Raw genomic sequence first — 26,478 nt, 5'->3', positions numbered from 1 at the left:
TGTAGGGTCCAGGCATCACCTCATGCTACCAGTAGTAACCCTGATCCTAACCAAATATAAAACTAGTGAAAAACAGAAACGATGAGTATGGAAAAAATGTCAGTGGCCTCCACCTGTAAAACCATTCCTGTTTTGGGGGGTTATTGTTGCCCATCTATTGCGCCTGTTAATATCATTAACACCAAAGGAGCTGAAACTGATTAACAACCCCCTCTGCTACTTAACTGACTAGATCAATATCCCAGGAGTTTAATTGACCTGATGCTATACTCCTGAATAACAAGTTTTCCTTTAGTTTTTTTTTTGAGTAGTGTATGTGTTGTTCTACTCGATTTCCTTTGATCAAAATCAGACTATGCACCACTGGAAATCAGAAGAATTGCCAACTCACCACAAATATATGCTGCCCTGATATAAATTGCTATATCAGTGTTTTATCTACTCATCACAAGACCATCGTCCTGCTTGTGTGGCTCCTGGGGGACTGTTCCACTCCTCCTACTACACTGTGTATCTTCATTTGTTTTTGGTGCCGCATTGATACAAGTCCAATACCACAAAGGAGGAAGGAGTGGAGCAGTCTCTCAGGAGCCACAAATGCAGATGATGGTCTTGTGATGATTAATTAAAACACTGATGCTGCACTTTATATCAGCGCAGAATATATTTGTGGTGAGTTGGCAGTTCCTCTGATTTCCAGTGGTGGATAGTCTAATTTTTATCAGAGGAAACAGAGTATAACAACACACTATGAATGAATTATAATATGCCAAGTTGATGGGACCGTCATCCTTGGACTATTAATGTGACTCTAGAGCGCTGAAATTTTTTATTTATGGTTCATGTGAAAGGTGGTGCATATTTACCTGTATTTGCTAGCCACTTATTTTTACACTAATAGTGATTGCTGACTTTATATATTTTTGTTGTAAACTACCAGTGTTTGTTGCCAGAACCAGGGTTCCTCTAGCTCTAGACTCGGATTTCTTGATAATCCTCTTGTCTCCATTCAGTCAAATGTATACCCTCTAATTCTACTTCATCTGTTCAAGAAAATTAAAGTAAGAGAAAAATAGTGTTCCTATTTGCACCAAACTGCTACAGATGAGCCTCTGGCTTTAATGACATGGCTGTTGAAACCCATGTCTTAAAGAATAGAAAAGTAAATTGTCACCTGGAAATCTTTTTTGGCTGGTGTGACCACAGCTACTTTGTCCCAGAGATAATACTATGCCATGCATTTTTGCCTTCCTACAAGCATGTCTTGACTAGAACTTGGCCTTAAAGTGGTATTAAACCCTAAACCACAAATGTAATATATTGCAGCTTACCAGCAATTAGATGTAGTGGCTATATTAGTTTTCTTTTTTAGACTTTTTTTCCTTTCTTTTCCCCTGGTGATCTCGCCAGTAACACACCCCCTGTATTATAAAACACTACTCTGAATGAATGAGCACAGGGAGCGAATTTGGACAGCACCATTTGGACAGTGCCTGGGAGGAGGGTACTTGCATATTTAAAGACACTAAGAAAATTAAGCTGAATTCCAGCTAATACTTTAAAGCAAACAGTGTTTTTCCCTTTTGGGATAAAGGTTTTACATAAAAGCTGATAATTTTAAGCACCCATGCCAGTGTTAAATGGTTTGTCCTATCTCTGTAACTGCAAGAGAGCTTTTCTGGCTGGATCACCAGAAGAACAGAGAAGAAAGAGAACCTAAAAAAGTAAACTAATAAAGTCATCACATTTAAGAATTGGTAAGCCGCAATATAATAAAGGTTTGCTTTTAGGTTTAATATGGATTTAAGCTTTCTCAAAAGTCAAGTCTCGGCCTTAACCATCCTTTTTCTAAGGCCTCTGGCTTTGCTGTTTCTCTTGAAGGAATTTTTCTTTTAAGTGGATCTTCACCCTCAAATTAAGTGTCCCTCTTATCCACCCCTCTTCCGCTCTGCTTCCTCCATGTCAGCTTTTTTTTTTTTTGCCTTTTTTTTTCGGAAAAGGGTTTGGTCCCACCTCCAATACATCTCATTTGTCTAGGCAAATGACGTGCTTTGCTTCCTGAGATAAATACATCACCTATCTCAGGAGATCTTAGTGTTTCATTCATAAAGGAGATGAGAGGTGGGCCTAGTGGCATATCATTGGGAGGCTCGCTGGCTGAACCTGGAAGAGCCAATTCCATCAGTGACGATGACGGCACACACAAACATGGCAGCATGGGACCCAAGTGACTGTTGCTGAAAATAGAATCTCAGCAGGACAACGCTGGATCTGCTGGGTGGGTAAGTATGTGAACTGTGGAGAACCCATTACAAAATAAGCAGGGTTTAAAAAAAAATAAAGGGGTAGTAAGAAGGTGAAGATCCACTGTGTGGTGTATCCCGTTATAAGCTCCCCTTGTGGCATCCTGTGCGTCCTTGGTCTCTCAGCTTGGCACTTTCTGCCCTGTAGAAACCACCCTTTGAACCTATCAGGGACATTTCCCTAGAGGATATTTATTGCAAAGTATCCTTCTTGATCTCCGTCATGTCTGTCAGACCTGTTTCTGATCTGGTGGCCCCTTTCCTCTAAAGAGTCTTTCTTCATACTTCACAATGACAAAGTTGTCTTGTGCCCAAGGCCATCTTTTCTTTCAAAGGTAGTTTCAGTATTCCACCTTAATGAGGATGTTGTCTAACCATGCTTATGTCCTGCTCCTAAGCATCCAAAGTAAATCTGTCTACATTGTGGGGATGTGACTAGAGCCATTAGAGTATAACTCAGGGCTACTGATTAAGTCAGATGGGTGCTCTTTTTTTCCTGTCCTTGATAACCCACAAAAGATAGCCTGCTTCATATTCCACCATCGCACGATGTGTATGGAATCTGGTTGCAAGAGCTTACATTCTCAAAGAAATATCTCCTGCGTTTTTATGCGCCCATTTCACCTGATTGGTGGGAGTTTCCTCGGCACCAAGCCTCTGTAGTTCAGTTGTGTAAAGCTACCACATGGTCTTCTGTTCTTACTTTTTCAAAGTTTACCAGGTGGACATCCAATCTTCTGCCAGTGCAGTTTATGGCCTTTTGACACAGTTATTGCTTACCCTTCTTTTTCATTGCTTGGTGTGTGAATCTGTCTCTGTCCTGTACTGTACAATTAAGATGAGAGGAATTTTACCTTACCTGTAATTTCCATATCTTGAAGCCCTTTCCTTGGTTTACTCTGCATTGCTTGCTACAAAACTGAGGACTTGTGGAGTTGAGTAGGTTTATTGGGAAAGTGCCCAGGGGCGAGTCCTCAAACGTTCTGCCAGTATCTAATCACCTGAAGGTACATACTTATAACCCACAGTGTATGAATAATCTGCCTGTGTCTTGTACTGTACTCCTGGATATAAAAATGTACAGGTAAGTCACAATTCCTCTTTTTGCATATTTTCAGAATACACAAAACATAAAAAGCAGTGTATGCAGAGAGGAAACCTTTACACATTCAGTCAAGACACGAAGGAAAGCATAATGGCAAAGTTTGTTAGGAGCCAGCCTTTTGGACATTGCTGCACTGGTTTCTTCATCATGGAACACTTAATGACCAGAGACTAGGGACACCTAGTATGACAAATCCTCCTGCAGTATGGTGGCAGGATACACAGCAATATTGATTTAATTTTTGTTTTTTTTAATCTGCTATTTTCTTTAAATTCAGCATCATTAGGAAACCAGTGTATTTAGTAATCTGGGGTATTCAGGGAAAAAAAATAAACTGTTTCTGCATTATTGATAGGTAAATGTTACTGTCTGTATGGATGTTTAGTAGTGAGGTTTTTACATTGTTAAGACTGTGCTCCTGTCTAATATAGTGTTGTACTGATTGACCTAGAGCCAAAAGAAAGATGAACTTTCAGGAGATAATTGCCAAGAAGGTGCCAGCCAGGTTGGTGGTTTCAATGGCTTCTGCAGTGGTCAGTCTTTTGCATGTAGCACTTGTCATCCATACATATGTTGTCCTTTTATTTGCATATTGCGTTATTGGCTGGGGCAGTCAAGGTGATGTACAAGTCATATTGCAAAATGTGCTGATGTAATTGGCTCTAACAGCAGCAACAGCTTACATTTCTTTCCTTTTTTTTAAATACATTTTCATTGCACTGTTTCTGTACCGAATTTTATTTATAACATGACATAATTATTTTTTTTTTCCAAAATCATTTTTGCTAGAATTGTCTGCTTATTTTTTGTTGTTGAAATACATTCATTCTGTTTGCATAAACAGTAGTACAGTTGATTTCTCAGTATGAAAACAAATAAAACTCCAGCTTGATATAACATGGTAATTCATAAGTTACACAGTCAACAATATTTTTAAAGCTGTTAAGTCTTAAATGCTAGTATAGATTTTTTTTTTTTTTTTTTTATAGGTTACAGGATAATTTTGTAGTCTGAAAATACAAGTAGGGTTTCTAAACCCTTTTGTCTGTGTTGAAAATGTTATTTTCAAAATAATCAACCATAGAAAAGGGCTTCTTTTAGCCTATACCTATACCAAAAAGGTAAGTAAATATTAGCACTGTTTTTGATGGTAATAAAAATATTACCACATTACAGTGGGTTCCTTGATAGTAGCAGCTGCTATATGCTAGAAACGCCTGTGTGTTTCATAGTTAAAGGGTTAAACAACTTGAGAAGATAAGTTCTGAACTGCTGATGATGGAAGTAATATAACTACTATGCAATTCCCCTAAACAATACATACTTCCATTAATACAAGTGAACGTATAAATATATAATTGTATATTAATAATAATGAAAAATTATCATCATAATTCACTGATTAAAATTGTTATAAGTTTATCCACCATGTAGTGTCCTTTTTAAAACATCCAGCTTGTGTAGCAGGTGAACAAATCTCTCATCTCAATAAAATATAGTGCTAGTGCTTCCACTGTTTCCAAAATGTACCCCAGTGGCAGAAGTCGCTCACCGGATTTGACCTCTGGTAAATAAATAGGACAAACCAAGATGTACTGCAATCTCCAATGGACAAGACCCTTCCAAAAAGCCCAAACATAGAAAGCACAGAAAGAAGATGATGATATGGCTTGAAAAGTATCACTTCTTAAAAATCTATAAAAACATACCGCTCAAATTGTGCTTGCAAGGGAACTAGAAGCAAAACAGCATCTGATTATCTCTAGTTGTATTGAAAAGCAGCTGTTCTAAATATAGGGGGTATATTTAGGTAGAGCAAAGATTTTCTTTCTAATTACTGGTTACATATGTACTAAAGTTACATAGTTGAGAACAGGCAATCTATTCACATGCATAGTTTTAATCCCCTGTCTTGTGCAACCTCCCTTTCATGCTTAGTGTTGTGTGAACACAGCTGAGAGAGGGGGCAAAGCATGAGCTGACAATTATTTTGTCCCAACTTTTCTCATGTTTAGTCTTTAGGGCATGTACAAGGTGTGACAATTTAATGGGCTGTAAAAAAAAATTGTTTTTTTTACCTTTTACAGTAGATGAAATTTGAAGACTGCGTTCTTTCTGATCTTATGTCATGATTAGAGGCACCATCTTTGCGGAACGTTTTCTCATTCCCAAATTCTCCATTGGAATCCGTCACGCTGTTTCCCTGTTCTTGTTCAATTCTGCCATCATTCGCACACTGAATCTTCAATCTGAGCATATAAGGGTTTGCACTCTGTCCATGTTTGCATCCGTCCCTTGCGTTTTTGGTTGCCCACTTCTTGTGTCATTGTGGACATCTTCCTACCCCTCCTTTAAATCGCCTATACCATTCAAAAACACTTGATTTCCTCATGAAATGTTCACCATAAGTCTGTTGTAATAGAGCTAAAGTTTCACTCACTTTTGCCAATTCGCACGCAAAATTTGATGTTAATCCACTGCTCCAGATTCCTTTTACTCATTTTGCTCCAACAGCGCAACACACAGATGTTATTTTTTCCACTACTCTGTAATGCCTGGGTGGCACACCAGTTGACTCAATCAAGTGCATGTCAGAACACGCTCAAGTGTGAATGGCTGTGACTCACCACCATACTACTACGCCTTGGGCATTCTGGGAATTAAATTGTCACACCTTGTAGAATATGCTAGTGGGGCATTTGTGTGTACTTTTAAGACCTAGAGGTGGCCATTCATCTAGGTTTTTGGTCATTTAACTACAAATAATACAGCTAATGAACACCAGTTGTGCATAGAAATAATATATGCACGCACTTTCTAAAAGACCTTCCTTTTTTTTTTTTTTTTTTTTTTTTTTACACAATATGCAAGCTTATATATCGCCCCTCACTCCAACTCTGAGCAACAGTGGGATCTGGTCAGTGCTAAACCAGCTGGTCTGGTTGATTTCTCCCAACAGTTAGATTAAGTTGTCTGTTCTAGCCTTTCCTAAATGTATCAATGAAAGGAGAACTTGTTACCCAATTCTAGGAAATTGGTCAGACTTGGCAATGCTCAGTTCTCCCCAAGTGACAAGCAGCTGGCTCAGCCTCTCAGCTGCACTGCTGGGTGACTGAGCCAGTCAATCCTTCCCCTCCCCAGCCCGGCATTTGAGGGCAGAGCAGAGAGCCAGTGACTGACAGTCACCATTCTCTGCTTGCAGTGGAGTGGAGAACTGAGCAATCAGTGGTGTTTGATTACTCAGTTCTCAGTACAGAGACGGTGGGGACAGATACAGTATCGGATTGATGCTGAATTCACCTAGGTGGGTATCATTTTCATTTTTAATCTTTTGTAAACCCCATACTTCTTTTTTAAAATCTTAGCACATAACATTAATGTGTACTGTGTGTCCTGTGGACATGCCAAATTCACTATATCGAAATCCCAGCTTTAGTTTTTTTTTTTTTTTTTGACAAGCCTCTCCATCCTTTGATCTTTTCATGCTGTGTAATGGTAGCTTGACTATTACAAAAACTATTCCATATATACATTTTAATGCACTTACATTTTTTAGAGGTTTATTTATATATGTACATATTTTTTATTGGTTTCAAGGTTTGATTTGTGTGTTCGTGTAGTGCATTCACATGATTTTTGGGTTACTTATGAGTGGACGGCCATAAATATATATATAAATATTATACACATCCACACCCCAAGAAGTGGGTCTTACAGGATATGAAAATTACTTGTCATGTTGTTGATATAGTAAATAGGTACTGGTAGTTTATTCTGTTGCTCCTTATAGAGTTTTCCTAACTTATTAATTTCTTTGTTATGTATTACTGTATGTACCACAATACAGGTTCTTTATGTGTTTTCATTCTGGGGCAGATGCCTCTTCACTGACATTTCTCACATCACTGTTTGTGTATGCTTCTTTAGGAGGAAGATGAAGTTCCTGATGATGAAACTCTAAACCAGATGATTGCACGCCATGAAGAAGAATTTGACCTTTTCATGGTAAACAGATTAGAAATTGCATTTTTTGTGACCTCTCCATTATGAGATAGCAGCACTGTCTGCCATACAGATATTCATTAGTGATTCTTGACAAATCTTTCAGAATTAAAACATTTATTAAACAGCATCATGGGTCTAAAATGACATTTTATCAGTATGTGTGTTTTAGCTTAAACTGGTAAGAGTGAATTCAGTTATTCCATGGTAGGTCTTGCTCTTTACACAGAGCTGAGAGATGTGAGACCAGACTGTCTTATGTTTATGGTAGAGCTGTTTAGTTCTCTTCGTAAATTTATGAAATATGTTTCTATGCAAGAACACAGAATAATTTGTTCACTTTTTAACCCAACCTTGCATTTCAGTCATTGAAAGTCAGCATATGCTGTGCTTGTGCTGCCCCTACCATGAGTGGCCAAGCACTGCTGATGAAATGAGGTATAAAGCATCCAACACAAATAAAGATAGCATTTTGATCATTTTAATTTGCTACAGGCATTATATAGCCTTTTGTAAAGATGAATTTCTAGTTGCATACCGTACAATCTATATGATATCTTTATTAATAGGGAAGCAAGGATGACCCATGAGATTGCACCATTAATGGAACCAAGTACACTAACTTTTCTTCAGAACAGATATTATTTCCATTGTTATACTAGACTGCGGAGAGTCTGTTTATCAAGGCATCAGTTATGGATCAAACTTCCATATACAAACATTTTAATAGCTGTGATTGTTTTCCTAATTTGCTGTACGTTGTGTGAAAGTAAAATGTAACTCATCTCCCACTGAATGACCCAGTATTTAATGTTCTTGAACTGTGAGTTATAATGCCACCTGCAGAAAGACTAGGTGCAATAAAACTTGAGACCAGCCTCTAGGGGCCATAATTCCTTTCAAAACCAACTAGTTCAGTTTAACCTATCGTCCCAAAGCAAGCAAAACCTTGATGTGCCTTATTGCAAGAGCAAGACTCTGCTTCAGGTGGCATATCCTACAGCTACAGAGGTTGGGCACTAACAAGCGCGCTCTATATAATATACAGTTGTGTTCAAAATAATAGCAGTGTGTTGAAAAAAGTGAATAAAGCTCAAAATCCTTCTAGTAGCTTTTATTTCCATACACACAAATACATTGGGAACACTACACATTCTATTCCAAATCAAAACATGAAAAAAAATATATCAAATTTGTAGTGTTCCTCTTAAAAAATTGAAGAAAAGTGAATATTAGACTGTTCAAACAAATAGCAGTGTTTGTATTCTTCTTTACAAACTCAAACATTCACTATATAAACTGAAAAATGTTTGAAGATTTTGCTTTCCTTTGAATCACTTAATTAATATTTAGTTGTATAAGCACTGTTTCTGAGAACTGCTGTACATCTGTGTTGCATGGAGTCAACCAACTTCTGGCACCCATGAACAGGTATTCTAGCCCAGGATGATTGGACTACATTCCACAGTTCTTCTCTCTTTCTTGGTTTTGCCTCAGAAACTGCATTTTTGATGTCACCCCACAGGTTTTCTATTGGATTAAGATCCAGAGATTGGGCTGGCCACTCCATAACGTCAATCTTGTTGGTCTGGAACCAAGATGTTGCACGTTTACTGGTGTGTTTGGGGTCGTTGTCTTGTTGGAACACCCATTTCAAGGACATTTACTCTTCAGCATAAGGCAGCATGACCTCTTCAAGTATTCTGATGTATTCAAACTGATCCATGATCCCTGGTATGCGATAAATAGGCCCAACACCGTAGTATGAGAAACATCCCCATATTATGATGCTTGCGCAACCATGCTTCACTGTCTTCACAGTGTACTGTGGCTTGAATTCAGTGTTTGGGGGCCGTCTAACAAATTGTCTCCGGCTACTAGGCCCAAAAAGAATAATCTTACTTTCATCAGTCCACAAAATGTTGCGCCATTTCTCTTTAGGCCAGTCAATGTGCTCTTTGGCAAATTGTAACCTCTTCAGCACGTCTTTTTTTCAACAGTGGGACTTTGCGGGGGCTTCTTGCAGATAGCTTGGCTTCACGTAGGCGTCTTCTAATTGTAACAGTACTCATAAGTAACTTTAGACCTTCTTTGATCTTCCTGGAGCTGATTGTTGGCTGAGTCCTTGCCATTTTGGCTATTCTTCTATCCATTCGAATGGTAGTTTTTCGCTTTCTTCCACGTCTTTCAGGTTTTGGTTGCCATTTTAAAGCATTTGCGATCATTTTAGCTGAGCAGCCTATCATTTTCTGCACTTCTTTGTATGTTTTCCCCTCTCCAATCAACTTTCTAATCAAGGTACGCTGTTCTTCTGAACAATGTCTGGAACGACCCAGTTTCAGAGAGAAATGCACTGTAACCAGCATGTACAACATTTGCTGCCTTCCTTCCTTAAATAAGGGCAATAATTGCCACCTGTTTTTCAAAGAATGAATGACCTCACTAATAGAACTCCACACTGCTATTATTTTGAACATGCTCCTTTCAATTAGTGATTCAATTACACAGAATCAGCAGCATGCATGTCATGATTGTGGGGTCTGTTGGATTTCTATTACTCTACTACACCTGCTAGTAAATTATTTGCCATGTAGAAATATCATTTCTACCAAAAACAGTGATTGATCAGGTTAGTGATGTCTGACTGCTATTATTTTGAACACAACTGTACATTTTCTGGCATATCCACATTGATCTCAGGATGCAATATTTTTTTCAGGTCTGTTTGCAAGTGGGTTGTGCATACGATTCCCTCCTGTTTATTTCCCCCAGTGCTTTTGTATGCTATGTTTGATACTACTGTGCAAGGGTATCACTTTGTTTGCAAACCTTGATAATTTTCCATGCTGGACTCAACCACCTTGTCTGAAGCTAGTTGCTATTCAAAGAAGGAGTATTCACTATATGCCTTCTTTGCGACAAGTGGGGACTTCGTGTCTGAACAAAAGACACAGCTTTATCTGGGCCTTCCCAATATCTTTTGATTTCAATTTGTCAATTGTCTGCGGTAAAAGCTGTGGCCTCTTCATTGGCTGTTGCAGATTACATTACAACAGAGGCCTTTTACTCTTCTATGGAGGGATTTATGTTGCACTATTCATAGCTCGTGACGCAGCCTTGTGAATTGGGCTGTGTATACTTTCACCCATCTACCCATCTTTACCCAGCTGCCTGGTGAAATCAAACCTTGATGCACCAATCCTGGATGTATTGGTCTTAGGTCTTTCAGTGGCTTTGTCTACCCTTACCATCAGAAACCAGCGGTTGCCCTTTTCATTGTTTCACTTTGCAGCACTTTAAATTTGCAGGATTCTCTGCGCTTTTACTGTGATGAAGTAGCTCACAATCTACTAATGGTTCAGATGCTGTTTACAGGAGGCCCATTGATGCGGCTGACATCTGCAGGCTGAAATCGTGGCCCACTTTCCTTGAATCTATCCCATCCTTGGAGTTTTTCCTGGCCCTGTTGGGTGTGGCGGGCTTATTACTTCTTTCTTTGCTGAAGTCTTTACTGCAGTCATGCATGACTTTATGGCACAAATCAAACCGTTTACTTCCATGCTATTCCTTGCAGATTCTGTATCTGATCAGCCTGTGGCTTTAGCAGCTTCTGTGCCTTCAACCTCTAAGACTGATTCTGGGTCACTTCAAATCTTACTGCACAAGTTTGCCTCTGAGGAGACACAGTCTTCTACTATTACTCCCAACTTAAGACTGTTGTAGTTCCTCTTTTTTTTTTTTAAATTTAAATATTATATTATTGTTTTTCAAATCACCATTTTAAATATAGAAAAAAAAATAAAACCGGTAGAATACATTACATATATCTGTCAAACATTCCCCACATATAACCTTAGTCTTGGTGACCTTTTACCCCTCCCCTTTCCTATTCAACCCCCCCAACCCCGCTTTGATTATGCTCTTTTAATTTCATACTTAAAAATCTATTCCTTGAGTAATACTGATATTATACTATACTTATCCCCTTTAACTTCTTTTCCTTATTTCACATGTTTTAGGTATAAGTCTGACTTTTTAAATTGCACCCACTTTTCCCATCTTGTACAGAAGACCTCCATTTTATCTTCCTCCATATGGCAAAGTTCCTCCACTCTATATATCTTCTCCACTCTTTCTACCCAACCCTTTATTTTCGGTGCCTGTTGTTTCCTCCAAAACTTGGGTATCAGTCCCTTCCCTGCATTCAGATAATACAATAATCCAGTTTTTTTATATTTTTGACTGAGAACGTGGTACCATAAAGAAGACAAGTCTTGAGGTCCTTAGGAATATTTACCTTTGTTATTTCCTGAATTATACTCACTATACCCTCCCAGTATTTTTGAATTTTTTGACACTCCCACCATAGGTGAAATATTGTACCTCTCTCTCTACATCCCCGCCAACATAAAGGTGAGTTTTCTCCACTTATTCTATGTGCTTCATATACCATCTTACTAAACACTTGTAATTAATTTCCACTTCCTTCATGTTTACATTGCCATGAATTAAACTATATATTTTCTTTTGTTTTCCCTCATCAATTATTACTTCTAAATCCCTTTCCCATTTTTCTATACATGATGGCCTAATAGCCGTGGTTAATCCTGTGAGAATCTTATATATTTTAGTAATCCCATGCTTCCCATCTCCTCTTGTATCTAATAAGTGCTCAAAGGGGTTCCAATCTTTTTTTCTTAATGGCATTGGGAGACACCCTACAAGATGTTTTAGTTGACAATAACGCCATTCATCCATTCTCGCAAATATATCCCTCTTACTTTCCATTTTGCTAAGTGAACATATTTCTTCTCTCGCCATTATATCTCTTAATTGAACATCTTTCTTCTTTATGCACTTCCCTGTAATACTCTGTTTACCTGGAAGAAAAAACTCTGTGGATCCTAGGGGCATTAGCATGGAATTAAATTCCCACCCCCTTTGTTTGTGTAAAGTATTCCAAACTCTCAAAACATTTTGTGTAAACAAACTTGTGCTATCTTTTAATCCTCTAAATTGAGGCGGTACCCATATGAGTCTACTTAAATTTGTGTGACTTAGTGTATTTTCTATATTTACCCAACTTTTCCCCTGTGCATTATGTGTCCAATCAAAAATTCTTGCCAATATTATTGAGTTATAGTATCTCTTCAGATCCGGTACCCCCAGTCTGCCTTTTCCTTTATCTCTACTTAAAATTTCATAATTTATTCTAGGCTTCTTATTTCTCCAGATATATGATGTTAAAATTTTTTTAATTATTCTAAAATATGCCTCTGGGAGCTTAATTGGTATCATTTGAAATTTATATAGAATTTTAGGAACAATTACCATTTTTATTAAGTTTATCCGACCAATCCATGACTTGAAATCCTCTTCCTAATTTCTTTAATTCGTCCTAATCTCATTTAATAGTGGGATATAATTTAATCTATATAGGTTCTTTAAAGATAAAGTCCGCTTTATACCCAGATATTTTAGATCTCTTTCCATCAAGATGAAAGGGAATTCCTCCTGTAACATTTTTTTCTCTCTATTTATAAGGTTTATATTTATGATCTCTGTTTTTAGTTGGATTAATTTTTAAATTTGACATCTCTCCGTATTCTTTTAAAGATTTCAAGTTTGGTAATGTTATCGGATTTTCTAAATAGAACAACATATCATCTGCATAAGCTGCCACCTTATGCTCAATTTCATCTCTCCAAATTCCTTTTATATCTATATTATTGCTAATGGTAGCCAAAAGAGATTCTAAAGACAGTACATATAACAATGGGCATTCCTGTCTTGTTCCGTTCTGCATCCCAATATACTCAAATATTTCCCCATTTACCATTATTGCTACCGAGGGTTGTCTATATAATTTCCTAATCCATTCTCTCATTCTTGGTCTCATGCCTATTACTTCTAAGGTATCTAACATATATCCCCAATTTTCTCTATCAAATGCTTTTTCAGCATCAATCGAAAGTACCAACGCCGGAATTCTTTCTTTCCTACTTTTTTGTCTAAGGAACAGAGATCTTAAACCGTTTTCTCTACCCTCTCTCCCTGGGACAGACCCCACTTGATCTATATGTATCCATTTCGGCATTAGGTCCTTCAATCTACTTGCCAGTACTTTTGCATATGGTTTAGTATCTATATTTAATAAGGAAATCGGTCTATAGCTTGAACAATTAGTATTATCTTTACCTTCCTTTTGTATGAGAACCACATGAGCTTGCAGGGATTTCCGCCTCATCTCCATCTCTCCACCCAAAGCATTCATATATATTCTCAATTTAGGTAGTAGAATTTCTTCATATTTTTTATAATATCTCACTGTATACCCATTGGGTCCTGGACTTTTCCCAGCTACTGTGCTTTTTAATGCAAGGTGTATTTCTTCCTGAGTTATTGCAGTTTCTAGGGATTCTAATTGTTCTTCACTTAATTTCGGTATCCCCACCTCTTTTAAATATGCCTGTCTTCTCTCTTTATTTCTTACTTCATCTTCTCCTTTGGTACCAGGAGGCTCAATATTCTATAACTTGTAATTTTCTTTAAACACTTTTAGTATATCTTTAGTTGAATGAACCAATTCTGCTTTATTATCTCTTATTTTCTCTATATAATTCCTAGATATTTTTTTTCCCTCTGAGCCCTCATTAAATACTTTTTTGGTTTATCCCCCCCATCTATACCTCTCACTTATCATTTTATTAAACACTCTCCTCTTCTCTTCTTCCAGGATATTATTTAATTCTTCTCTTTTATTTATTATCTTCGGCGTGATCTCTTTTGTTACTCTGTTTTTATGTGTCAGCTCTCAGTCACAAAGTTCCCCTAAAAGTGTGTTTACTTTTTCTCTTCTTTCCCTCTTCTTTTTTGCTCCTATCGCTATTAAAATTCCTCTAATATAAACCTTGTGTGCTTCCCACATCGTGGCTACCGACACTCCCTCAGAGTCATTTTCTGCAAAAAATTGCTCTATTTCCTTCTTAACTTTCCAATCCGTCTCTTGATCCTGGGGACGTGACTCATTCAGCCTCCATTACTTTCTTCCCCACTGTTCATTACCCCATAGCAATTGCATTGTGACAGGAGCATGGTCAGAAATCGACTTAACTTCTATATTTACTTTGACCAGAGACTCAATAAGCCTATGGTCCAACAGTATGTAATCCAATCTTGAATACATCTCATGTGCATGAGAGTAAAAAGTGTAGTCTCTTTCCTTCATATGCTTAATTCTCCAAATATCAACAAGTTGACATTGAAATAACACTTTTTTCAAATTTTTCAGAGATCTACCACTATCTCTCAGCACAGGAGAGGCCACATCTATTTGTAGATCCATACAAAAATTAAAATCTCCAGCCACAATCAAATCTCCTTTTTTGAAATCCATTAATTTCCTCAGAATATTTTTTAAGAACACCTCAGGGTTCTTATTCGGGAAATAAATATTTGCTAATGTATATTCTATTTCCTGTAGTTTTCCTTTCAAGAACAGAAATCTCCCTTACGGATCTACCAATCTATCCTCCAACTTAAACCTTATTTTTCGCAAATCCTATTGCCATTCCCTTTGCACGTTTAATTGGGGAATCTGCATAATACCACTAAGGATAATATCTAGATTGTAACTTCACATTTGTTTCTTGTACTAAATGTGTCTCTTGTAGAAATACCACTGAAGAAGATCCATGCTGAAGTTCTTTAAATATCTTAAATCTCTTACCTGGACTATTTAAACCTTTGACATAATAAGTCACAAAGTGGATCTCTTCCGTTCTTCTCTTTTTCTCACCTCCTCTCATCCCTTTTCTCCCATCTCCTTTCTCTCCCTCTCTTCCCTATACATTCTCCTTTGTCCTCCAGGATTTCTCCAGATTAATATATCTCCCACTTTCCTGCATAATCTCAGGTTACCAACCCCCGCCCCCCATACCCTTCCCCCTCCCCCCCCCCTGCTCCCATCCCCTCCCCTTTTAGGCTATTCTTTTGCCTCTGAATCATTTGTTGGCCTACTTCCACTTTTAAATTCACCATAGGGTGGAGCTCTGTTCATGGCCAGCACTTCCCATTTGCCCTCCCCCAATGTCCTGCCAGAAGAGGAAAAAGAAACCAGAAGGGGGGGAGGGGGAAAAGAGGAGCTGGAGAAAGAATAAAAAAAAAACAAACAGACCCCCACCACCACTTCTCCCCCCCCCCCCCCCCCCAGGAATATCTATTTTCTGCAACTCAAGTCTCTCAGCTCTTTGGGAAACTTTACTCTTGCCGATCGTCCATTTTTCCAGCCGATCAAACATGCTGGGGACCTCCAGCTATATCAGACGTTCTGCTTTTTCATTTGGTCTACTAATGGTTTTAATATTTTTCTTCTTGACAAAGTCTCTGCGGCAAGATCTGCAAATATCTGTAAATTTAGTTCCCCATACTTTATAATAATGCTTCCTTTCATCTTCTTCCAGATCTTCTCTTTATCCCTATAATATTGAAATTGAGCAATGATATCTCTTGGTCTTTCTTTTCCTCCTTCTTGGTATATTCTTCCAATTCTGTATGCTCCATCAATTTTATAGGGTTCTACTGCAGCTCTCTCCATTATTGTATCTAACATTTTCTCTACCGTTTCCCTCAAATCTTCTCCTTGGGGAATCTCCGGTAAACCACGTATCCTTAGGTTGCATCTTCTATTCCTTTTTTCCTGATATTCCAATTTATAAAGCAGATTTCTTTGTTCCTTTTTCATTTCCACCATTTTATTTTCTAAGACCTGTATCTCTTGAGCCTGTTTATTTGTTTTTTCTTCCATCTCCTCCACTCTGGAAAGAACATATCCCAGATCTTTATGTAACTTTCCCATCTCATTTTTATAGATAATTCCAGGCCTTTAAACATTTCTGCTGTTTCTGTTTAAGTTGGTAAATGTAAATCTTGATCTTCCGATTTATCCATACCATTTATCTTTTCTATGTCTGCTTCTTCCAAATTTTGGCTAAAATTGGACATTCCCAGGGATTTTCTGGGGCTCCCACCACTACTGTTCTCTGTCACACTTTTTTCATTAATTCCACTTTGCCTCTCTGGGGTCTGTTTGTCCTGCCTGGGAATATATTTCTTAATTGAACATGAAATAGGGGCTTTTGATCCACTTCCTTTTGTTGTTTTGTTCTTCATTTTGCTATATTTCGGATATCTAATGGAATCAATAATCTCCTCCTCCCTTTTATATTTTCACCTTCTTCTTTCCCCCTATCTCCCTTTTTGGCCCCCTGCAGGAACTAACATCCTTTATTTGTTTTAATTTGAAAATATGGGACCCTCTGTAGTCTCCGTAGTGCCCCCTATATGCAACCCCCACTCCTTTAACAGTCCATGTTTACTTCATTTATCATTTTGACATATATTACATTTCATTTCTTCTGCCACTATCACTCACCATTAGACTTTCACTTTTCCAGTGTCGATCTTCTCGGGGGGGGGGGGGGGGGGGTGCAAAAGAGAGCCCCTCTAGTTCAAGGGTGTCTCTGGTGAGGGGTTCCCAATCATATATCAAACTTTTGCCCCTTTATCCCCTCTCCAACTCCAGTCCACTGCAGGCTCGATTTGTACTCCTTCACAAAGAGAGGCGGGGGGGGGGAAGGGAGACAGGGAGAGCTGGGGAGACCAGAAGAGAGGGGAGAGATCAAGTTCACATATACGCCCCTATGCCGGCCGGCATCCCCCTCCTCTCAGGACTTCCCTTCAGCCGGTCACGTGTCTACCCGGCATCCTCCGTGCCTCCGTTCCTAGGGCTTTCCGCCCTCCAGCTCTCCTCACAGCACACCGAGGACTCCTGGCTGACAACCCCGCTACAGGGTCTCGTCCGCGGGATTCCACAGCCGTCCAGCCCACTCCTCCTCCCTGATTAATGTAGGTCATTCGACCTGTTGGCAAGTCGTTGGGGGAGCCTGGGTGCGGGAGATCTCACCACAATTTCCCGCTCAACTCCATAGTCAGGTTCCTCCGTTTGTAGTGCCTCTTGATGCGGTGCATGTCATGCTAAAACTTAGCCTGTTGCTTCTACCAATTCTATCCCCAGTCTTGTACCTTTAGAGCCCTAAAACCACAAGGACTTTCCTGGTGACTATTCAAAGAGATTGGAAACACCCTGACAAACTGTTTGCCCCCAAAGCGCTTATTAACCGTGTATTGAAAAACACTTTATTAAAAGTGGTCTTTCCCCACTGTGGATCCAGCAGTTTCCTGCCTGGAAAAAAAAAAAAAGAAAGCAACCACCTTTTAAATTTGGTGGCTCAAAAATCTGGCTCTGGAATCAGGGTAATTCTTCTTTCTCATCTTTGGAAGATCCTTGCGTCATATGCCAGCCTGTCAAGCAGGGGAGAAGTTCTAGGAATCCTGTCTGTGCATTCTTAACATTCTGGAGCTTTAGTGATTTAGGTGTCTCTGCAGCATTGGACCTTCCTCCATGAGGGTTTACTTGATCTGGATTCAGTCACACATCACCACAGCAAAGGCATTTATATGCCTTCTTCTTGTGGCAAGTGGAGTAGATCTGATCATGTCCTGGTTAGAACTTAATCTTCCAGTGTTTTCCATCATTTTTTTCTCATGATCAGACACTTGGCAGGTACATTTCCCAAGCCAGCAGTTGTTTAGTGACAGGGGAGCGGTCCCTGCACCGTTAGGTGTTCTAGGACCTGTGTCAAAGGTGGGGGATGCTAGATGTGAACCTCCTAGCCTCAAGGTTCAACAACATACTGGACAGGTTTGTCTCCAGATACAGAGTTTCCTTAGTGGAAGCAGGCGCCTCTGGATTCCAATCTTACAATTCTAAGGCAATCTCCCCTTCCCCAAAAATAATCTTTTAGGCCCTCTGACAGGGAAGTGGATCTTGTGTCAAGCTCCACCAAAAGCTTTTTACTTAGAGTACATCACATACACTATATTGCCAAAAGTATTGGGACACCCCTCCATATCATTGGATTCAGGTGTTTCAATCACCTCCATGGCCACAGGTATATAAAATCAAGCACCTAGGCATGCAGACTGCTTCTACAAACATTTGCGAAAGAATGGGTCGCTCTCAGGAGTGTGGTACCGTGATAGGTTGCCACCTGTGCAATAAGTCCCTCCCTGAAATTTCCTTGCTACTAAATATTACACTGTCATCTGTTACTGGTATTATACCACAGTGGAAGCAACTGGGAACATCAGCAACTCGCAGTGGTAGGCCAAGTTTTCGTGGGTTGGGCTTGGCCTCTTAGTTCCAGTGAAAGAGCTCTTAAGGCGTCAGCATACCAAGACATTTTGGACAATTTCATGCTCCCAAATTTGTGGGAACAGTTTGGAGATGGCTCCTTCCTGTTCCAACATGACTGCGCACCAGCGCACAAAGCAAGGTCCATAAAGACAGAACTTGACTGGCCTGACCTCAACCCAATATAACACCTTTGGGATGAATTAGAGCGGAGACTGCAAGCCAGGCCTTCTCGTCCGACATCAGTGCCTGACTTCACATATGCGCTTCTGGAAGAATAGTCAAACATTCCCATGGACACACTCCTAAACCTTGTGGACAACCTTCCCAGATGAGTTAAAGCTGTTATAGCTGCAAAGGGTGGGCCAACTCAATATTGAACCCTACGGACAAAGACTGGGATGCCATTAAAGTTAATACTTTTGGCAATATAGTGTACTTTATACATCAGTCTCTCAGCACAATGTGGTTATCTCTGCAAGCCAAGGCACTGTTAAGACAGCACCTTGTATAAAGGATATCATCAGCTTAATTAGGCCAACACTAGCTTTAGAAAGAAAACTCTCTTCCTTGCTTCTTAAGTCCAGGAGTACAAAATCCTAGTTTTATCCAGTAATGCACATACTACCTTTCCCTGGAACTTTACATCTCAGAAAAATTTAAACACCTTCCTCATGCATCACCGTGCATCTCTCACAACACCCAAAGACTACAGTTTGATGAAAAGAACTATTTTCTACATAAGGAAAGGATATTTAAAGAACAATAACCCAGCTGAAAATAAGCTAATGTGCTATATTGGTACAAACTAGCCAACTCTTTTTTTTTTTTCCCTTTGTTGTTATGACCTCACCTGCCGTTGCATAGCAAACTGACCACACTAGGTCCAAGAGGTATGGAAACCTCCCATGCTATTAAAACATGTTTAATGCTTAGTGCTTTGCAACCGTTTTTTGTTTTTTTTCTGTACCAATGGTGTATGTTAAATTACTTTGTTTTGAGCAACTTGGAAATCCTTTTTACATGTAAGCTTACTTGTATTTCCTTTCAAATGCAGCGTATGGACCTAGATCGCCGCAGGGAAGATGCCCGAAACCCAAACCGCAAGCCACGCTTGATGGAAGAAGATGACCTTCCCTCCTGGATCATCAAAGATGATGCTGAAGTTGAACGTCTGACTTGTGAAGAAGAGGAGGAGAAAATATTTGGAAGAGGGTCACGCCAACGGAGAGATGTAGACTATAGTGACGCTCTTACAGACAAACAGTGGCTCAGAGTAAGTTAGAGTGTCTTTTCTTTTTTTATGCATGCTTATTTCTAGTGTATCGAGTGTGTTGGTGGATGACCCTGTATATTAGCCTGGTACTCCACTAAAAATCATTAGATTGTGAATACCTTCTGGCGAAATCTAGACTCCACTTACTAACAGGTGAGAATTTGGAGGATGTTCCATATTTATAGAAACAATAGATAAGATGAAATCAGAAGCTGCTGTAAATGTACATAGGGAATACGTTTCCGCAGCTGTGATGCCTTGAGCCTGGTTAGCAGGTTTGCAGATGTTAAGCTGAAATGCAGTTACAGACCACATTATGATTTAATTGTCTGAAAGCAGTTCTGTTTGCATGGCTCTAAACTTTATCCTTATTTTCAAAAAAATCATCCATACGCATCCGCTACTTGAGGGCCCTGTAATCTATTTTTCATGAAATTGTTTTTTACTGTGTTTTTCTGCCTCCCTGAAACATTGTCTGTGAGCTCCTGATCCTCTCCTTTTCTATCTCAGTTCCAATTGTTAGGCGTGAACAATGTACATTAGTTACGGTCTTCAGCATTGCATTATCATTATACAACCCCTATAGTCCATCTCAGGAGTGAGCAGGAGGGGATGGCTATGTTGTTGTAATAACCACATATATAATATATTGACCTAGGTACAGAAGCTGTTCGATAATTTAATACCTCTCCCACACACACCAATAAACTGGCAGCTTTAAATTCCTCATTCTCCAACCCTGATTACTCCTAAAGTGAAGAGACACACCAGAAGGACAGCAGTGCACAATGGCAGCTAAAAGAATCTGATTTGTCCCCCGTAACATATCCAGCAAGCAAAACAAATATGGAGACCACCCCAGTTTATAACTAGCCTTTAGAGCAAAGTGCACATGGAAGGGCTATGCACACAGTAAAAAACAAAGCAAAATATATTTTCCAGCATGCTTACCAACTGGCCCTCAAAAAATAAATTACACTGCCTTAAAATATTTTTGGTTGCACAAAGTTTTTAAATATATGTGAAAGCCACACTGCCTTGTCAAGACCCCCTGTGCAACTTGTGTCATTTTGTTTTGGTTTGTTTGTTTTTTGTTTTTTCTGGCTAGTTGGTAAGTGTGCTGGGAAGTACATTTTGTTTGGTTTTGCTGTGTGCATAGCCCTTCCAATGTGCACCTTGCTCTAAAGGCTAGTTATAAATTTGAGCAGTCACCATTTTTGTTTTCTTGTGCCTGAGCTATTGTATGTTTCTAAAAATTTGACCTTTACACCTTAGCGCTGTTAAAGCTGATATCCAGCTTTTCCTCCTCAAAACAACAAACGCATTGTGTATGTGAATGAATCACAGCCACACTGTCAGTTTATGTGCAACGTCCCTCCTTTGGCTTTATACAGTAGGTTTCTGTCTCTATGATGTCACACCTCCTCCTGGCTGAATCTCAGAGTTCTCTGACCTTCTGCTTCCTTCTCTGGCCAGTTCTGATACTTCATCTTCCATGATCCTTTGAGCCTTTGTAGTTTCAGGGCGGACTATGGGAGTCACTTGTACCAGTTTTGGGAGTTGATGTGGGTGGATCTTCAGGTTACTGAGGGCATTTCTGGGCATTCATATGGGTGCTGAAAGGGGAGGAATGAAACTGTGTTATCACCGCACACAGTTCATTCCTCTCCACGGTGAATAAGGAGCAAGCATGAAATGTAACCTTATAAACCATCTCCTGGACAAGAAATGTGCAATTACAGACGTAAAGGGCACACAAATTAAGATCACATGATCATGGTTTTTTTCTCCTCCGATTCCATCCTTTTTAAGGCTGGGTTCACACTTCAGCGGCTCTGCAAAATGTGGTTTATCATTTGAATGGACTGCCGTGTCTCGTGAAACTCAGGGGAAAAGGTCCCTGCACTATTTTTGGAATTGCAGCCCAAACGGGAACCTCAAGTACAGTGTGGTTCCCATTGCAGATGTGATTTCCAATGCGAATGTCATGCCATTAGGATTAATGGCACCCGCCCGCATCTCCTGTCTTTCACTGTGCAGGTGGTTGCGACTGTGGGAACATATGTGGGTCCTGCCGCGGCAACCAGCCGTACAGGTGTAAACCTAGCCTAACAGAGAAACATCTTTTTTTTTTTTTTTTTTCAGTGTTTTTTTTTTTTTTTTTTTTTGCAGGCATGATTTGTAATGTGTGACTCTATATAGTGTAAGTTATCCTCACAGATCATGTGAGCATTTTTTGTCATGCTTGCTTTACTACTTAGGCTGCGTTTGCAACTGCGCTTTTCCAAATTCATGGCAACCCACACAGATAATCCGCACTTTGCCATGTGTTTAAAAAATGTGTGGCAACGCGTGTTGTGCTCACGTTACCATTCATTAGCGTCTGTGCATTTCTGAACATACAGCAACCTAGAAGAGAACACGCTTTGCCGTGTGTTTTGAAAATGTGCAGCAATGTGCGTCACACCTGCTTTACTATTTGTTCACATCTGTGCTTTTACGAAAACATGGCAACCCTCAAGAAAATGCACACTTTCACACATTTTGATATCGCGCAACATTTTGCATCATGTTTGCGTTACCACTTGGGCTGCGTTCACATCTGCACATTTCCAAACACATGGCAACCCCCACAGAACATGCACTCTTTGCCATGCATTTCAGAAATGCATAGCAACACGTGTTGTGCTTGCGTAACCATTCATTAGCATCTGCGCATTTCCAAACACACAGCAACGTACAAGAAATCGTGTGCTTTGCTGTGTGATTCAAAAAACTCATGACATTGTGCATCACACTTGCGGTACCATTTAGGCTGCGTTTGCATCTGTGTGTTTCCAAGTATCCAGCAACATGCATGGAAAACACGCTCTTGAAAATGAACAGCAATGCACATCACTCTTGCATTACCATTTGGTCACATATGCGTGTTTCTGAATGCATGTCAGCCAACAAAACACATGCTTTGCCATGCATTTTGAAAAGATGCAATGTGCATCACGCTTGGGTCACCATTTAGGCTACGTTTGCGCCTGGGCTTTTCTGAACGCCCGACAACCCACACAGAAAATACGTGCTTTACTGTGAGTGTCGAAAATGTGTGGCAATGCACACTGTTCTTGCATTACCATTTTTTGCATCTGCATGTTTCCAAATGCACATCAACCTGCAAGAAAACATGCGCTTTGCTGTGCTTTTCAAAAATGTGGCAACACCCATTGTGCAATTATCATTCATTCACATCTGCGTGTTTTCTAATGTATGTCAAGGCGCAAGAAAATGCATGCTTTGCCATGCATTTTGAAAACCCGCGGCAATGTGCGTCACACTTGCATTACCATTTAGGCTGTGTTTGCATATGTGCATTTACAAACACGTGGCAACCTCCACCAAAAACGCATGCTTTCCCTAAACACACATCGCACGTGCCTTGCCAATATGGCGACACAAGCATGATGCGCATATGCAGTGCATTTTTTAAATGTGCAGCAAAGCACGCATTTTCTGTGCGGGTTGCCGTATATTTGGAAACGTGCAGATGTAAATGAAGCCTAATTGTTAACGGTACCCCAATCATGGTTAGCAGACACCGTGTTTTGCTGTGTGCCAAAATGCCCTACAAATGTGCACTGAGAAAACACGACACTCAACGGCTGAAAACATTCTAGAACTACTTGGGGCATTTGTCACATGTAGGGCAGCCCATTCACCTGGGGCGACATGTTTACGCTTGAAGAACATGCAAAGAAATCAAGCATGAACACACATTTCAGCTACAGTTCAGGTGTCAATAGAATATGCCTGGGAGGAAGTTTGTAGGCAGCAAGGATGACCAGGGAGGAGAGGTGAGTTTAAATATTTTTTTGCCTTCCTTTGGATAAACTGTGGGTGTAGGATTATAACTTTTTTTTTTTTTTAATGGTTGAACTGGATGGACTTTTGTCTTTTTTTCAGCCAGACTAACTATGTAAATAAATAAAAATAAACACTGATCCATCAGTTACATAGGAATTCTTCTTACCAGTGAAGTCACACCTGGCTGAGGAGAAGTGTACAGCAAAGCCCTGCTGGAAGTTTTGACTTTCATGTTGCACTAGTGTGAACCAGGGCTAATTGTGATCTATTCAATCCTGCCAAGAATCCGCACACCTGTCTTTCACAGCAGGCTGTGTATAATATATGAAGGGGTTTCCTTTTTGGATAATGCTGCGATCTGTAAGGCGGGACTTAGGAGGTTTGGACTCTTTCTGTAGGTGTGACTGGGCAGAATTGAATGCTAATTTGGATGTATTTAATCCCACCCACTTTCAGAGCTGTGAGGGAAATTACGTCATTTACAGGATCTAAAAGACTACAAACGGGAGTGTGCAGACTCTGGGCACTTCATAAAATGGCTGTGAAAGGAACAGAGTCTGTCCGCAGGATATGCAGAGTGTCACATGACACAAAGCAACAACTAAACCCAGAATATCTAGGAATCTGCAGACAACCGGGCAACATGGTACAGAGGTATGATTTATGCTGGTATGGATCTTTACATTCAGTTCTAGTAAAAAGAAAGTTGGAATTCAGCTTTAAAGTTTGGGCCTGCAATGATTTTTCTTGCTTAACAGCTTGGTATGCATGGCTATGTGTTTACAAATATGAAGCCCTGTGGTGTATATATATAAAAAAAAATGCTAATGACTGTTTTTGCTTCTATTACATACTTTTATGCCATAACAATTGTTTTGTTATAGAAATCATCTAAAATATAAGACACATAACGTTAACAAGGGGTAACATCTAAAAACCCTACTTTCCCCATACGTGGATAATTACAGCATTGGAAAGTTCCGTGGAGGCAGTTTGCTCTGTTAATGCACAGCAAATCTTACTACAGTAGTGTAAGACCACTTGAAATCTGACTTGTCTTCCCAGTGCTACACATGCATGGAGTAGTCTTGTAGATCCTAGAGCCATCACTGGGTGGTGATGCAGTTTTTACAACTACAAGCAGAGACACTGATGTACTGGAATTTAAAAGGCATGAAATTGAACTTGCAAAAAAACGTGCTAAATTATTCAAACTGTCATGTAAAAAATACTCAATATTATTGGATACAAAACTAATAATAAACATATATGGACTATGTTGTGTTGTCTCTTTAAGTCATGACACTATAGGGTCTGTTTTGTGTCTTTTCCATGCCAAGAATTACTAATTTTCTGTGGATACTGGCAAGGGCGTGCAGCTGATCGATCCAGCCGTCCAGTGAGCGCTTTTAGACTTCTGTGTTTGTGGGTTCTAACAATCTGGTTAAGGGTGTGGCATACTGTTGGAGGAGTGCTTGATGGGTTCAATGCACAGAAGAGTCATTTGGGGTGTTCACGTGTTTATGGACTACCACTCCCCCAACCCCCCCGTGAACTTTCCCTATAACCCTACCCAAGCCATGTATCTGGATCGGTGCCACCTCTGTAATACACTGGCACTTGATGCAACGCGTTGAGTTAGCTGCAGGGTGCTATACAGGTCCAGGGCTGTGGTCCATGTCAAAGGATGTCAATCCCTGAATGTCCCTTCTGGAGTATGCCCTTTGTGTTGGGCTAAGCCTGGACTTTATATACAGTCCAGCATCATGAAGTGGTCAGACAGGATCACCCTGTATATTTCACAAGTACCATGTAATACTGATATACTGGTGTTTGATGACATGGACTCAGAGGACAATGAAAAGGACATTGAAGCAGTGCTGGAGAAAGTTGCAGAAGAGTCCTCTAACGTACACTGTCACTATATTTAAGAGGGAGCTTCCTTTAACATGCTTGCGAATGTTGAAAAGTAGCATCTGCCCACAAAACCTTTGTCTTTGTACAGGTAGACTCTTTTCCATCTCACTAGGTCCCTTTGGGCACAAAAAGACCCTTGCAAAACATTCCCTGTTCAGAAACAGATAGAATGGACTGTTTATTATGATTGGAAAACTCCTAAAATGATTTTTGCTTCCCAAAAATCTTTTCTAAACTCTATCCAGGTGAAAGAGTTTACAAAGGCTATGCCTGTGGTTGACCCTGCAGTCTCTGTCCTAAAGAAACATCTCACTCTGCCTGTTGAAGATGTTACATCTTTTAAAAACTCTGTGTGGACAAAAAATTTTAGAAGCCGCTAAAAGCTCTCTTCACCCTTGCTGGCCCAGCCCTTCAGCCAGGTTTTGCTGCTACTGCAGTATTTTAAACTGAAGCTAACTGTACCAGGACAATGAACAACCATGACCCTGTTTTTCAGGATTGAGCATATGTAGAGCAATTACAAATTCTTCCATCTGTTCTTCTTTTTTGCGTACCCAGAACACATCATAAGACAAATATCTAGGATAGCTCTCATCCTTGTTCATATGAGGAGGATTCTTTGGCTAAAAGCTTAGACAGCTGAACCTGCCTGCAAGAGGCTCCTCGTGTATACCTTTTCAAGAAAGATGCCTGTTTGGTAAGACACTTGAGCAATTCATTGAAGTTACAAATTACAATTCATTGAAAAGGTAACAAACCCTCCTCT

At 39.7% G+C, this 26,478-nt stretch overlaps 1 protein-coding gene across 1 annotated transcript in view; it reads left to right on the top strand.

Moving 5' to 3' along the window:
• LOC149451490 (SWI/SNF-related matrix-associated actin-dependent regulator of chromatin subfamily A member 2-like) overlaps window positions 1-26,478 on the top strand; it is a 191,083-nt gene that overhangs the window by 102,146 nt on the left and 62,459 nt on the right. The window contains exons 14-16 of the mRNA XM_089690612.1: window positions 3,860-3,913; window positions 7,336-7,413; window positions 19,722-19,940. Of these exons, the coding sequence (XP_089546738.1) occupies window positions 3,860-3,913; window positions 7,336-7,413; window positions 19,722-19,940 (351 nt within the window). The remainder of the gene's footprint in view (window positions 1-3,859; window positions 3,914-7,335; window positions 7,414-19,721; window positions 19,941-26,478) is intronic.

This window comes from Staurois parvus, unplaced genomic scaffold, assembly GCF_062004578.1.
Source record: "Staurois parvus isolate SC_StPar_1 unplaced genomic scaffold, SC_StPar_1.0 ptg000537l, whole genome shotgun sequence".
NCBI lineage: Eukaryota > Metazoa > Chordata > Amphibia > Anura > Ranidae > Staurois > Staurois parvus.
The sequence above is the reverse complement of the archived record's forward strand: the minus strand, read 5'-3'. Positions and strand labels throughout refer to the sequence as shown.